This window comes from Nyctereutes procyonoides, unplaced genomic scaffold, assembly GCF_905146905.1.
Source record: "Nyctereutes procyonoides isolate TBG_1078 unplaced genomic scaffold, NYPRO_anot_genome, whole genome shotgun sequence".
Taxonomy (NCBI): domain Eukaryota; kingdom Metazoa; phylum Chordata; class Mammalia; order Carnivora; family Canidae; genus Nyctereutes; species Nyctereutes procyonoides.
The window spans coordinates 2,851,357-2,865,472 of record NW_026575046.1 but is presented as its reverse complement, the minus strand read 5'-3'; the positions used below and the strand labels follow the sequence as shown (position 1 = coordinate 2,865,472).

Sequence of the window (14,116 nt, the reverse complement as noted above, 5' to 3'; positions counted from 1 at the left end):
CTAGATGTAGGGACAGTAGGATTTGTCTGTGATAGAAGTGCAATTCAGTTTGTTGTTTATCTTTTGAATTTATTTTCCTGGATAGATTTTGTTTTTGTAGGTCCATTTCTATCTGAGTTATTTCTGCTTATTTTTTTCTTAAATTTTAACAACAGCTATTTAAGAAAAAAAGCATTGAGATGCATCTCTAATAATAATATACAAAGGAGTCTCAGAAATATCTCATAAGAGAGGCTCTCCCTAAATTCGAGTCATATAAGGAGAATAGATTGCCTTTATTGTGATGATTAGTTCTTCACCTTGCTGATGTGATTAAGAGGTACTCATAAATTCTTGATAAGGAAAAAGAAAGGCCACGGTTGATAAAATAATTTATGGCAATAAAAACAGTATAATCAACATCCAGAGAAAATATGTCAAGATTTAAAAATAGGTCAGATGTTAATCTAATCAACCCATTCCACAGAATCAGCAGAATAGAGTTTTATGTTGGTGAAAATGGGCAGGTTGGTGCCTACAGACAGGAAGAGTGAAAGGGTGACCATGAGACGCTGGAAAGACAATCTCACTATTGATATTAGGCCTCATAACTATGAACTATGGTAACATGAATTTACCAGAGTCACAAAGCAAAGGGCACTTGTTATTTGGATACCTAGTGTCCCAAAAGACTTCATCTTAGGTCTTGAAAGTCATAGCACAAAACATAAAATTGTTCAAGCTTAATCTTACAGCTATAGCTTAGAAGATTGAAGAGGGAGCCTTTGAGAACTTTGGAAATATTGTTAAAATTGCCAAAGTACTAGTTTTTTTATGAAAAACTAAAAACATCTTAAATATTTCCTTATGGTGGGTCAGTATTTATCATCTATCGATCTACCGATCTATCATCATCATCTATCATCTATCCATATCTTTCACTTATCCATCTAAATATAAGAGTTAATGGATTTACCTTGAGAAAGTTTATCATTGTGTATCAACATCAATTACATTCATGAAAATATTAGTATTAAAATGGAAGCAAAGCTGTGAGATTATGGGAAGAGCGCTCTTGATAACAGAAACCTGTGACACCAGAGATTGAGTTAGGTCCCCGTCAGGCTAGACACCAATTTCATGGAAGGTGAGTCTGTGTTTTGGGTTGTTTGTTATCATTAAATAGGTACTGTTTGGGGATCCAGTTTCTTGGTTCATTTATCATCATCATCTCAAGTAGATTATGGCTAATGATGGGTAAATGCGCAGTGGTGATTTGGATTTGTGAGGATGTTTATTTGTCTGTTGAACATGAAGTTTTGTTAATACAGTCATTTTTCAGCCTCCCCCAAGTTGCAGTGATTTATATCCATGTAGATTAAAAAAAGTGGAAATTAATTTCATGCCATCAATTTACTTTTCCACTGAGTAATTTGGGATACAAGATGTTGGTTAAAAATCTAAGAAAAAAATTAACTCCAGCAAAGTAATTTAGCCATTCAGTTGGACTTTATTTTTCCATTATAGAAAGAACTTCTGGGTGTGCACAAATTCTTAATCTTGCATTAAAATAATACAAAAAACCCAGGTATTAAAATTACTTCCAACCCATATATACCTGCAATTATGAAATACATGTCATTTTGTCTTATTTTGTTACTCCTAGCAGTGGATTTCCTTTTAGAAATGATTTTGTCACCAAGTGTGTCTGTAAAGCCCTGTACTATATTTCAGGGTAGATTTTTAAAAATCTTTTAAAAATTATTGATCCAAAATAACAGAATTCTGTTTTTAGTGTGACTCTAATATTTCACTGTACAAAGACATACAAAGGAGCTTTGATATCCATTCTATTCTTCAAATTAGCAATATAAGTCCATCAGGAAACAGAATATTGATCTTATGGTTAGTCTTTCTCTATTCATAATGTTCATTTTCTCTAAAAGCATTGTTTAAATTACTATGTTTTTTTTTCATCTGTGCACTATTTTATCTGTATTATCCAAATATAGAAGAAACTTAACAAAATATACCTGTTAAAGCAAAAAGTATACACCAAACTCATGGAAAAGAGCAGAAACGTAATTATAGATCCTCTCTTATAAGGATGTTGCATATTATTATTTTCACTTTACCAAGGAAGTGTCTCAGGTTCCTGGAGGAAGAAAATTATCAAGGATTAATTAAATAGTTATCAAAACAAATATAGTGCTCTTTCAGATCATGACTGGTGTCTCTATGTGTTCATTGTCATAACATACATAAATATATTAATTCTTGATGTCTTCACTGATATATTGGAGGCTTAAAATGTATTTTAGGACAATTATATGGATGATAGATAGATGATAGATAGATGATAGATGATAGATAGATGATAGATGATAGATAGATGATAGATGATAGATAGATGATAGATAGATATAGATGACAGAGAGATATACAGTGCATAGAGAGATTTTCCAAGAAGAAATAGTTACATTTACAAACTGTTCTCCTCTTACAAATCACTAACTCTAGACTTTGAAGAGAGTTATGAGGTCACCTTTCATAATCTAACTTTCAGTAAAGCAGGTCACACTGCCATCTCCTTTCAGCTACTTGATAAGGATTTGCAGTAATGGAGAAGCCCACTTTCACTTTCACGCCAGGTAGTCTCAGTACCAGTAGGCTGCATGTTATACCGTGTTTCCAATAATTTCATGTCCATTATCTTTCTGGTTACATTTTTCAGGTTGAATTCTAAGTGATTCAAAGGTATTGCTTGGGACTTAGTTACGTGGCCATACATCCCTATTAACTTTTTTAAAATTCTAAATATAAGACCTTTATTAAGGTAACCAGAAATCTCATCACCTTTAAAATCACATCCTAATCCTGCCAATAATTGGAGCTCTCTCTTTGAATCATAAAACTGTCACCAATTATATTCTCTACCCCTATAATTTCACATTGCGTTTTCCTAAGTACTATGCATAGGACGTTCCCCTTTGCTGAGAACCCGCCAAGTCTATAAAAGAGTAAATTACATTCTGTGTTCTCATCACCCCTAGAAGGAGAGTCCCAAACCCTCAGTGTGGAGCTTCTGAAAGTAATTTTGAGACCTGGTGCATAAGAGAACTGGCTGTTGCCATGTTGAAAGGAAGAAAGGTGGAAAACCAGAGGATAAAATGTGAATGTTGGGAAATATTTGTTTCTGGGATTGAACAAAATTTGAGAAGAGAAGGTATCCTTTGGAAACTTAGTGAAGCTAGGGGGAAAAAAAAGACTAAAAGTGTTTCCAGGCAGGAACTCGAAAAGAAGTTAGTATCAATAAACCAGTGGAAGACAGACTCTCCTACTCAAACACAACATGTAGTTTGTTATGGAAACTGTTTTAATGCGGCAACTGATGAAAACAATCTTGAACTAAGAAACCAAATAAACCTCTTTTATTCCTTCTCCCCATACAATTACCTTATATTGTAGGTCTCTGAAAACAAATAATCATGAATATAAAAAAAGAAAACAGAAACACATCAAAGCCAAACCTCATATCCATTCAAAGGTAATGAAATAACATAGACTATGAGAATCAAAACTTGCAGTAAAAAAAAAAAAAAGGAGTGCTCTAACATAGTCTAAATAGAAGAAAAATCTAATATAACATGGCAATATGAATCAACTATAGCACCAAACTACTGCAAATGTGAGGATGGTGACAAAATTCAAAAACTAAAACTTAAAAAAAAAAAAAAGCTACAGCAAAACTGTAAAAAAGACATGGGCAATGATTTTATTATATGCAGAGCCCTTGAAAGGATGTAATGGCAGGAGTTTGAGGCTACATGTCCCAAATCCCTAGACATCTGGTCTGGACTTTTGACGTGGTGGAGCAAATTAATTGTGAGCACAACAATGCCGGCACCCGGCAGATTTGAAAATATGGCCAAAAGAATTGCTGAGAAGGAATTGACAGATAGGAATTGGGATCAAGAAGATGAAGCAGAAGAGGTGGGAACATTCTCAGTGGCCAGTGAGGAAGTCTTGAAGAATAGAGCCATAAAGAAAGCAAAGCGTAGAAATGTTGGATTTGAATCTGATAGTGGAGGGGCCTTTAAAGGTGTTAAAGGTTTGATTGTACCTTCTGGAGGAGGAGGTGGATTTGGTAACGGCGCTGGAGGAAAGCCTTTGGAAGGACTGTCTAATGGAAGCAGCATAACTAGCGCCTCTCCCTTCTCCAGTGCAAGGACAGCCTACTTTTTTTTTGGTGGGGGGAAACACAAATGCTCCTAAATTGGGGGTAACAGAATAGTTACAGATTAATAAAGTAGATACTGCTAGCAAGCACTTGCCTTGGAATCAGAAGATGCAGGGAGTCTCGGCTTCGCCTACTCAGTAGTTGAGCAAGCCACAGCCTTTGGAAGTGATCAGTTTCCTGCCATCTAGCTCATATTACTGTTGCTCATTCATTCAGTCAGTCATGTAACTATTTGTCGCATTCAAGAAGATGCTTTAAGAGCTAGGATACAGACCTCTATGCTCTTTTGTGTCCCATGCCTCAATGACTAGTGTGTGTCAACCAGAGATTCTCTTGATATCCTTGGCTCTGGAATGGAAGTGGATTTTTCTCTTCATACTATATTCCTTTTTTCTTTAGTGCTGTATCATGTTTCATGTTTTTAGTGCCATTTTTTGTCATTATTATTATTAATTATTATTATTTGGTGCCATATGTTTTCACTTTTCCACATATGCAAGTGAGCACACCTTCTTGATTTCCTCTTTGACTTGAGGAAATAGAGCTGAATATTCCTTAAAAATGCCTACTTCCTCCGGCTTCCATTGCCTAACCCTTGTCTTAAATTTTACTTGGAAGACATATTGGTCTGCTTGGGCTGCCATACAACCTACTACAGACTGGGGGTCTTCACCATCTGAAATGTATTTTCTCCCAAGCCTGGAGGCTGGAAGTTCCACCTGAAGGTGAGAGCTGATTGCACTCCTGATAAGTGCTCCCTCCCTGGCATGCAGATGGCACCCCCTTCCCTGGATCTCGTGGGAACCTTCATCTGCACCTATGCTGACACCTCCCACAGATGGGCTTTCTGATGTTTGTTTTAAAAACACCAATCCTGTCAGATAAGAACCCCGCTCTTATGACCTCATTTAACGTTCAATACCTCCTTAGAGGTCTCATCTCTAAAGGTGGTCATGGGGGAGAGAGGGTCGTGATTTTGACACAGGATTTTGAGAGGACACAAACGTGCAGGTCGTAGCAGAAGCTGTGGCAGTACTTGAGGCCACTCATGTCTGTTCTGATAATCTGAAGAGCAGTGGTGCTGGATCATTAGGACACTGGGTAACACAAGTTTAGGGTCTAGGACTTTTGTCTCTATTTGGAGACCCTGTGTTGCGATCTACTCCATTAATCTGGCAGGTTATTTCATTCGTCTGAATTTCATCTTACATATTCCTCTTATCTTCATGCAATTGACAATGTAGGTCAGACTGTTCAGAGTGTATTTTTCAGAAATATTTGTAAATATACTCTATCCATGAATTACTATAAATGTAGACCTTTCTAACATATCTAAATTACGGAAAGGTTTATTTTTTAAATAATTGTTAGTGTAGCTTTGGAAGATCTTGTGTCAAATATTTGACAAATGCATGCCATTTGGAGAACCCTCTTAATATACTTAAAATGCGATATATTTTTAAATGGTGGGAACTATTGAAATTAAACTATCAAAACCTTCCATTAACATCCAAAATTTAAAAACAAAATAATAACAAGAAAATTTAAATTACTACATTTTACCATCTGCTTGCAGTTATGTTTAATTGTGCCAAATCATAATTTGCAAACATAAATTGTTTTTCAAGCTACATAATTAAACTTTAAAACAAAAATTCCTCATTTATAAAATACTAATGCTGACTTAGATGTCAGGAAGAATAGAAGATTATGGAAAAGAATATATCACAAATAGGCAACTTAACAAAGGCTACATAATTTTTTAAATCTAAGAATAAAGCAGTATTTTGTCATCCCAATACCAATTTCTCAACTGGTCTTAATATTCTTAATGAGAATCAAATAATATTTTATGGATATTATTAGATGAAATATAAAAAGATATTTTACTAGTAGTAGTCTAAGGAATTAATCCAAATTGTATGTATTTGCAAACAATAGACTTGTATTAATAGCAAATGCAAATAAACTGCATTGAGTCCAAGAAGATAAATAAAAGATGCATGACCACAGCCTTCACCCCCCTTCTATGTTACTTTTGAATGTTTTAAAGACATTTATTTTGTTCTTTGCCTTTAAATTTTATCCTAGGAAGTTTCTCTCCTAGACTGTATTTATTTGCTTGTTGTTTTGTTTTGTTTTGTTTTAAGTTTGGGTAGTCTAATTCTGGATTACCTTCACAGAAAATGTGTGGTGTGGGAGGAAGAAATCTTTAAGCATAGAGGTCAATGGCTGTGTTGAAGGCAGCTAGAGCATCCCGGCTCACAGTAATATAGCTCTATTTCATGGAACATTTATTATTACAACAACTAAACATGGCACTGCTTCAGCTTGGCAAAAGTGATAGAATGCCTCCTATAAATATTAATAACTTCGCCATCTTCATTTTGTACATGTTTCCCTTGATACCTTGAATTTATCAAAACTATTTTTAGAATTAGAGCCCATAGTGGGAAGCATATATTTAATGTGGATTCTGAATCGAATTACTAAAAAAGCATTTTCAGGTCCCAAAATATTTTATAATAGGTATCTCAAAACACTGCATATCACTCTGAATTTCTACCCTGTTTTCCTTGCCCGACTGTAAATATCCAAACTTAGAATGTTTTCTTACACGTGCATTTGCATTGGTTAGTGCATAATATATGCAAATAGTAATATGTTTATTTTCTTTTATCACTCTCTATTGGTGTAAACAAAAAGTAGGTACTGATTTTGATAAATCCATGCAAATTTACACACAGTCAGTACATATGCCGTTACTATAGTTATAATGAAACTGAAGTCTTTGTGGATTATTTTCCAATGCATTTTGCAGGTCTCATAAGATTCAAAGAATTATCAATTTCTTAAAGTGTTTATTACATCTGAATGTATTTGCTTTTGATTTGCACGCACACACACACACACACACACACACACAAACACACCCCTCACCTGTCATGCATCTAAATATAGATGATAGATATATAGATTACAGGAATAATGGTATTGTTTTATTTCACAGTCTAAAACCAAGAAATAGGACAGGAAAAATACATGTTTAACACAATTAGGTACATTATACATAGCTTATTCCTATTTACAAATTATATGGCATTATAAGCAGGAAATATTTCATGTCAATTTTTATTTTTGAAGTGAATTGAGATTATTTTAATACTTTTTAAAATATTTTATTTATTTATTCATGAGAAACACAGAGAGAGAGAGGCAGAGACTCAGGCAGAGAGAGAAGCAGGCTCCATTCAGGGAGCCCGACCTGGGACTCAATCCCGGGTCTCCAGGATCATGACCTGGGCTGAAGGCTGCACTAAACTGCTGAACCACCAGGGCTGCCCTATTTTAATACATTTATACAAAAAATATGCCTTAAGTGTTTGAAATGACTGTGCATTTTATATTTAATTTATTTATATTGAATTTATCATACATTTAATATATGAAGCATGTTTGCTTGGTAATTCATTTGTTTCACTTAGTATTCATTATTTAATTCTTTTTTTTTTTTTTTTTTTTTTTTACCACTTGCTCTCTCTTTTTAGGAGATTTGCTGGTGAGAGTGGACATTGCTGTTTTGTTCCTTGAATAAACTGGACAGCAACGTGTAAAAGAATGAAAGTGGGACACTCTCTCACACCAAACACAAAAATAAATTCAAAATGAATTAAAGACCTAAATATGAGACCTGAAACCATAAAAATCCTACAGAACAAAGGTAGTGACTTCTTTGACACTGGCTGTAGCAACTTCTTTCTAGATATGTCTCCTGAGGTAAAGGAAAGAAAAGCAAAAATATACTATTGAGACTTCATCATTTAGGATTAATATTCAAAATATATAACTTATAAAACTAACCTCCGCCCAAACCCCAAATTATTCAGTTAAAAAAGAGGAGCTACCCTACATCCAGCAATTGCACTATTAGGTATTCACTCAAAGAATACAAAAATGCAAATTCAAAGGCATATGTGCACCCTGATGTTTATAGTAGTATTATCTACAATAGCCAAATTTTGGAAACAGACCAAGTGTCCATTAACTGACAAATGAATAAGGAAGATGTGGTATATATATATTTCCATTATATATATAATGGAATATTATTCAATATTAGAAAAGAATGAAATCTTGCCCCTTGCAATGACATGGATGGAGCTAGAGAGTATTATGCTAAGCAAAATTAGTCAGAGAAAGACAAATACCATTTCACACATACGGGGAATTTAAAAAACAAAACAAATGAAAAAAAGGGAAAAGGGGGTGAGAGAGGCAAATAAGAAACAAAGTCTTAATTATAGAGAATAAACTGATGGTTACCAGAGGTGAGGTGGGTAAGGGGATGGGTGAAATAGGTGATGGGGAGTAAGGAATGTACTTGTGATGAGTACTCTGTATTGTATGTAAGTGATGAATTAATAAGTTGTATATGTGAAATTAATATTACAATGTATGTTAACTAACTGGAATTTAAATAAAAACTTAAAATAAAAGAATGGAGGCAATAAAGACATATTTATTGTAATGGATTGAGTCCAGGATTTCTACCCATAGTAAGAAAAAAAACAAAGGCTAAAGTGAAAGTTCACAGAAGACTTCAAGTATCCCTAACTGTGACACATAGAAATTAGAATTATTGCTACATATCAGTGACATAAACAATTATAAATGTGTATTTGGGGGCATATTGAGCATGTTGTGCTGGGTGGATATCTTCAATAAAAAACATATTAAATTTGAAAATAAATAAATAAATAAATAAATAATAACAAAAATGGCAGAGTAGGACCTATGAAAAAACTGTTTCATAAAAGCAATGAGAACACTGGCAAAAACTGTCAGAATCAACACTGTTTGTACTCTGGAAATTAAGCCAACATTACAATCATCTAGGGAGTTTTATTCAAGAAGGGAATAAATCTTGTTAAAAAAAAAAAAAAGGTCTTGTGCATTTTCATTTGTCCTATGCCATCCTACATTTCAGCTCCATGGTAGCCTTGAAGCCCAACAGTCTACAATCATAGTGAAGACTAGCAGCCTCACAGCCCCTGGCTGAAGCAGAACATGACTGAAGAGCCTCCATTATTTGACCTGTCTGGTAATTCCCTGGTAGACCTCACTTCCAGCACCGTCTTTATTTATCCTGATATAGAGTTAACCCAGTTGGGTATTAAAAACAAAAACAAAAACAAAATAAAACAAAAAACAGTTAACACCATATTTGCTTCCTGAGACAGTAGATAAGAATTGGGGCAAGCAACAGCCTAACCAAAAAGTCTAAAACAAAAACTTGACTTGAAGGATAAAATAACCATAGAGAAATATGAAAATCACCAGTATTTCAATATTTTTGGATAATTTGGGTCTTGCACAAGGCTGTTCTCATGCCCAGGGCTGCATGTATGTTCAGAAAATAACTGGGAAGTCCCTACACCCTGGCTAACCTTGAGAGTCTATACAAGCAGGAAGTGAAGGCTAAGGCAGAGTTGTAATCTGCCTCACTGAGTATTGAAGACATACCACAACGTGCACAATGACGCTCAGCAAAACAAGGAAAACTTATTGATTCCAGGCATTTTGGGAATCTCTGTCCTTTCATTAGCTGACCACTAAGCTGACTCAAGAGATGTCAGTGGCCATAAATGACAAAGAAAACAGAATTTTCAGGATTGTTTCATAAAAATATTACATAAGCAAAAACATCAGCAGCAAACAGCACCAGAATAAAACAAAAAATCTGAGGATGGAGTAGAATCTGTTTTCTAGAATTGTCATATAATATTATTTAAAATATTATTTTCTAACAAAACAACATACATGGAAATGTAAAGGAGCCATAAAGTATGGCCTTGGGGTGAAAAATCCATATAAACTATTCTTAGGAAGACCATAGATTGGAATTAGTAGAGTTATATGGTACAACATGGATAACCTTGAGAACATTATGCTAAGTGAAAAAGGCCATAAATTGTATGATTCAATTTAAATGAAACATCTAGAATAAACAAATCTTTGGAAACAAGAAGTAGATTATTGGTTGCAAAATACTGGGGATGGAGATGGGAATAGCAGGTAATGGATACAGGGATTTTCAAGGTGAAAAAATATCTTAAAAACAACTACCACCATCTCCAAACTTCACCAAAGTCAAATATAAAATCATAAATTTGACCAAAGTCAAATATAAAATCATAAATACTAGACAATATTTCCACATTATTCATAAATTTGTAATGGGAAAGTTCTTTCTTGGACTCAAAATCTAGAAAATCATAAAATTTTCAGAAAATGATAAATGCAACTATATAAAAATACATATGAGGGAAAATATAAGTCAAATCCAAATTCAAAGGGAAAAATGGTGAAACAGAACTAACTAAATCAGTCATAACACAGCCGAAAGTTTAATATCTTTAAGCATAAATTGCTTCTAGTACTTTAAGGTAGCTATAGAAGTTTACATTTAAGAAACATCACATAGACTTTTTCCTCCAACATCCACATACTATTTAAATATGTAACCATGCACTGGATCAAAAGGAAGACTCAACAAATTTCAAACTCTACTTGTAAAATTGATCATAGTCCATAATCCAAATACAGATTTTTGAAAGATGAAGTAAAAATCAGAGTAAATGTGTTAGCAAATGGTATGAAGCCAAGATATGGACACAATGTTTACCAACAGGATCCCAAAAGGATAAATGCACTTTGATGGTCACTATAGCATTTTTCTCAGCAGCCAAAAAAAGAGAGATAATTTCAACATTCTCTGACAGAGGAATGGATTAAAAATATGGTTTATATATACAGAATATTATCTAGCCTTAGAAACAAAGGAAATCTTATATATGTGACAACATGGATGAATCTGGGCCATACTATACTAAGTGAAATAAGTAAGCCATAGAAGAACAAATACTACATGATTCCATTCATATGAGATATCTAAATTAGTCAAACTCATAGAAGGAGTAAAATGGTGGTTGCCAGAGACTGGAAGGAGGGAGAATGTAGGTAGTTGGTGTTCAACTGCTACTAAAATTTCACTTAGGCTAAATGAATCAATCCTACAGATCTTTTGTACAATATTTTGCATATAGTTAATAATACTGTATTTTATACTTTATTTAAAAATATTTTATTTATTCATGAAAGATACATAGAAAGAGACAGAGAGAGAGAGAGAGAGAGAGAGAGAGAGGAGGAGCAGAGACATAGGCAGAGGGAGAAGCAGGCTCCATGCAGGGAGCCCAATGTGGGACTCGATCCCAGGACTCACGGGATCACGCCCTGGGCTGAAGGCAGATGCTTAACCACTGAACCACCCAGGTGTCCCTGTATTGTATACTTTAAATTCTGTACACAGGGTAGAGGGTAGACCTCATACTACGTGCTCTTACATGAATAGAAGGAAGAAAAGAAAGGAAGATGAAGAAAATGCAATAGTATTAGTAAGTTGACCTCGGAGATGAAGCAAAGTGGGTAAAAGGATCACGCCCTGGGCTGAAGGCAGGATCACGCCCTGGGCTGAAGGCAGATGCTTAACCACTGAACCACCCAGGTGTCCCTGTATTGTATACTTTAAATTCTGTACACAGGGTAGAGGGTAGACCTCATACTACGTGCTCTTACATGAATAGAAGGAAGAAAAGAAAGGAAGATGAAGAAAATGCAATAGTATTAGTAAGTTGACCTCGGAGATGAAGCAAAGTGGGTAAAATTAGTAATCAAAGATGCCACCATCAATTCTCTCCCATGGAAGTATGCTGTTCCCCATATCAAATATAGAGTATAAATCCCTTCTCTTGAATCAATAGCTTTCTTTAATTATTGGAATGTGAAGGAGTTAAGATATTTTGGAGCTTACAATAATTAACCATATAAAACTTTGTAAATTCCTGTCACTACTCCTGGAATTCTTGCTCTTTAGAAACTTATGGAAACAAATCACTATGATTTGAGAAGCCCAAGACACATGGGAGTGATTATACAGGTTCTCCTATTGAAAACCCCAGTTGAGCTCCTTGCTGAAAGGCAGCATCTACTGCCATTTATAGGAGTGAATTATTTTGGATATTAGGTCTAGTTGATCCTTCAGATGACTATAGATACTGCCAACGTTGGCCAGTAAGTTTTTTTATCACAGAAGTGAGAGGTCACCTTAACAACCTAAATATGGGCAGCCCGGGTGGCTCAGCAGTTTAACACCTGCCTTCAGCCCAGGGCGTGATCCTGGAGTCCCAGGATCGAGTTCCGCATCAGGCTCCCTGCATGGAGCCTGCTTCTCCATCTATCTGTGTCTCTGCCTCTCTTTCTGTGTCTCTCATGAGTAAATGAATAAAATCTTAAAAAAAAAAAAAAGAAAAAAAAAAACAACCTAAAATCTGTGATATTGGCTTAGGGTCTTAGAACATGTGCCTCAGGAGAATTGCCCTTACCATGGGCAGCCACGCTGATTCAACGCATGACAGGTTAATAGGAATCTACTAAGATGGATCCCCCAAATCAAATGGGACAAAGCTACAGAGTCATTTTTACTTGACAAAATAGTTAACTCTAAATGTATGGATATTGAGTGGTTATGACGTAGGAGATTACAGATGCAAAAGAGTGGCACATTGCAGAGAGATGGGAGTGGAGACTTAATATATGTAAAAGTGACAAAAATAAAGAGGTAAAGACAATGCATACAGTACAGACAAAATGCAAATGTTTCACAAATCAGGCTAAATTGGTAATAAGTATTTAGCCCATATTCAAATTTACAAAATCTCTACTGCAAGAGGAATAAAAGTAGGGAAATTCATATAGCACACTCGTACAATGAGGGAGGGGCACGTGTACCACCTCTTGAAATTCTAGCCTTGCACATATTTACAAAATTAAGTAGTAACATAAATTGCAAACCAAAGGATCAGGGATTAGGTTGCTTGGATAACGAGGTAGTAGCTTCTGATTATGACAGTGCCCCCGCTCACGAGGATGAGCAGGGTATACGCAGCATGACACTCTTTGCCCTCCCTGAATGATCCAGTGATAGAATTACCTGACCCACAGGGGCGCCTGGTGGCTCAGTCAGTTAAGCATCCAACTCCTGATTTCAGCTCAAGTTATGATCTCAGGGTCATGAGATCGAGCCCTGTGTCAGCTTTGTGCTGAACATGGAGCCTACTTGATTCTCTTTCTCTTTCTCCCTCTTCCCCTCTCTGCTTGTGCTTGCTCTCTCTCTCTCTCTTTCTTTCTCTCTCTCAAAAATAATTATCTGACTCACAGTGAGCCAGTTTCTCTAAAAGAAATTTGAATTTGAAAATAACAAGGCAGCCTAGAGAAACAGAAAAAATATTGAAACTAAGCTTACTAGCAGCTATCTAGAGGTAAGATTTTCTGGGCATATCTGTACATTCAGGCTCTTGTCATTGAATTTTGGAACTACAGCATCTCCTTCAATTTGAGGAGACATTATACTATGTTTCCTGTAATGCGTTGTGTAAAATTATGTTTTACTTGCACTTTTATTCTGTACTTAAAAATTATTTGAAGAATGTTCTATACTTTAAAGCATCATTAAAGTTTCTTTTTCTTATTCACATTATGATTCTCATTATAAATATAACTTCAAGAATCTAAGGCACGATTTTTAGTAGTGATATATATATATGCCCTAGTATACCCTGAGGAATCATTTGAAAAAGTATTTTTTTTGTTCCAAAAGGATGATGTACATACACATATAATTTGAAATCTGAAATATAATTATTAATCACAGATGCACACTACTTCCTAATGGTCTCAAGAATAAATACAATTAAGATTGGAATTGTACTACCAAAAAAAAAAAAATACGATGCCTCCAAATATAGGACATTTACTTTCATTGATGATCATAGAAAA

At 35.0% G+C, this 14,116-nt stretch overlaps 1 protein-coding gene across 1 annotated transcript; it reads left to right on the top strand.

Moving 5' to 3' along the window:
- Positions 1 to 3,884: 3,884 nt before the first annotated feature.
- LOC129509710 (nuclear pore complex protein Nup50-like) lies at positions 3,885 to 4,254 on the top strand. The gene has a single exon (XM_055325548.1). The coding sequence runs from the start codon at positions 3,904 to 3,906 to the stop codon at positions 4,252 to 4,254; it is 351 nt and encodes a 116-aa protein (XP_055181523.1). The 5' UTR covers positions 3,885 to 3,903.
- The last annotated feature ends 9,862 nt before the right edge of the window (positions 4,255 to 14,116 follow it).

What these genes read in the sequence shown, in the direction of transcription:
- LOC129509710 (XM_055325548.1), top strand. Translation starts at nt 3,904, where the DNA reads ATGGCCAAAAGAATTGCTGAGAAGGAATTGACAGATAGGAATTGGGAT.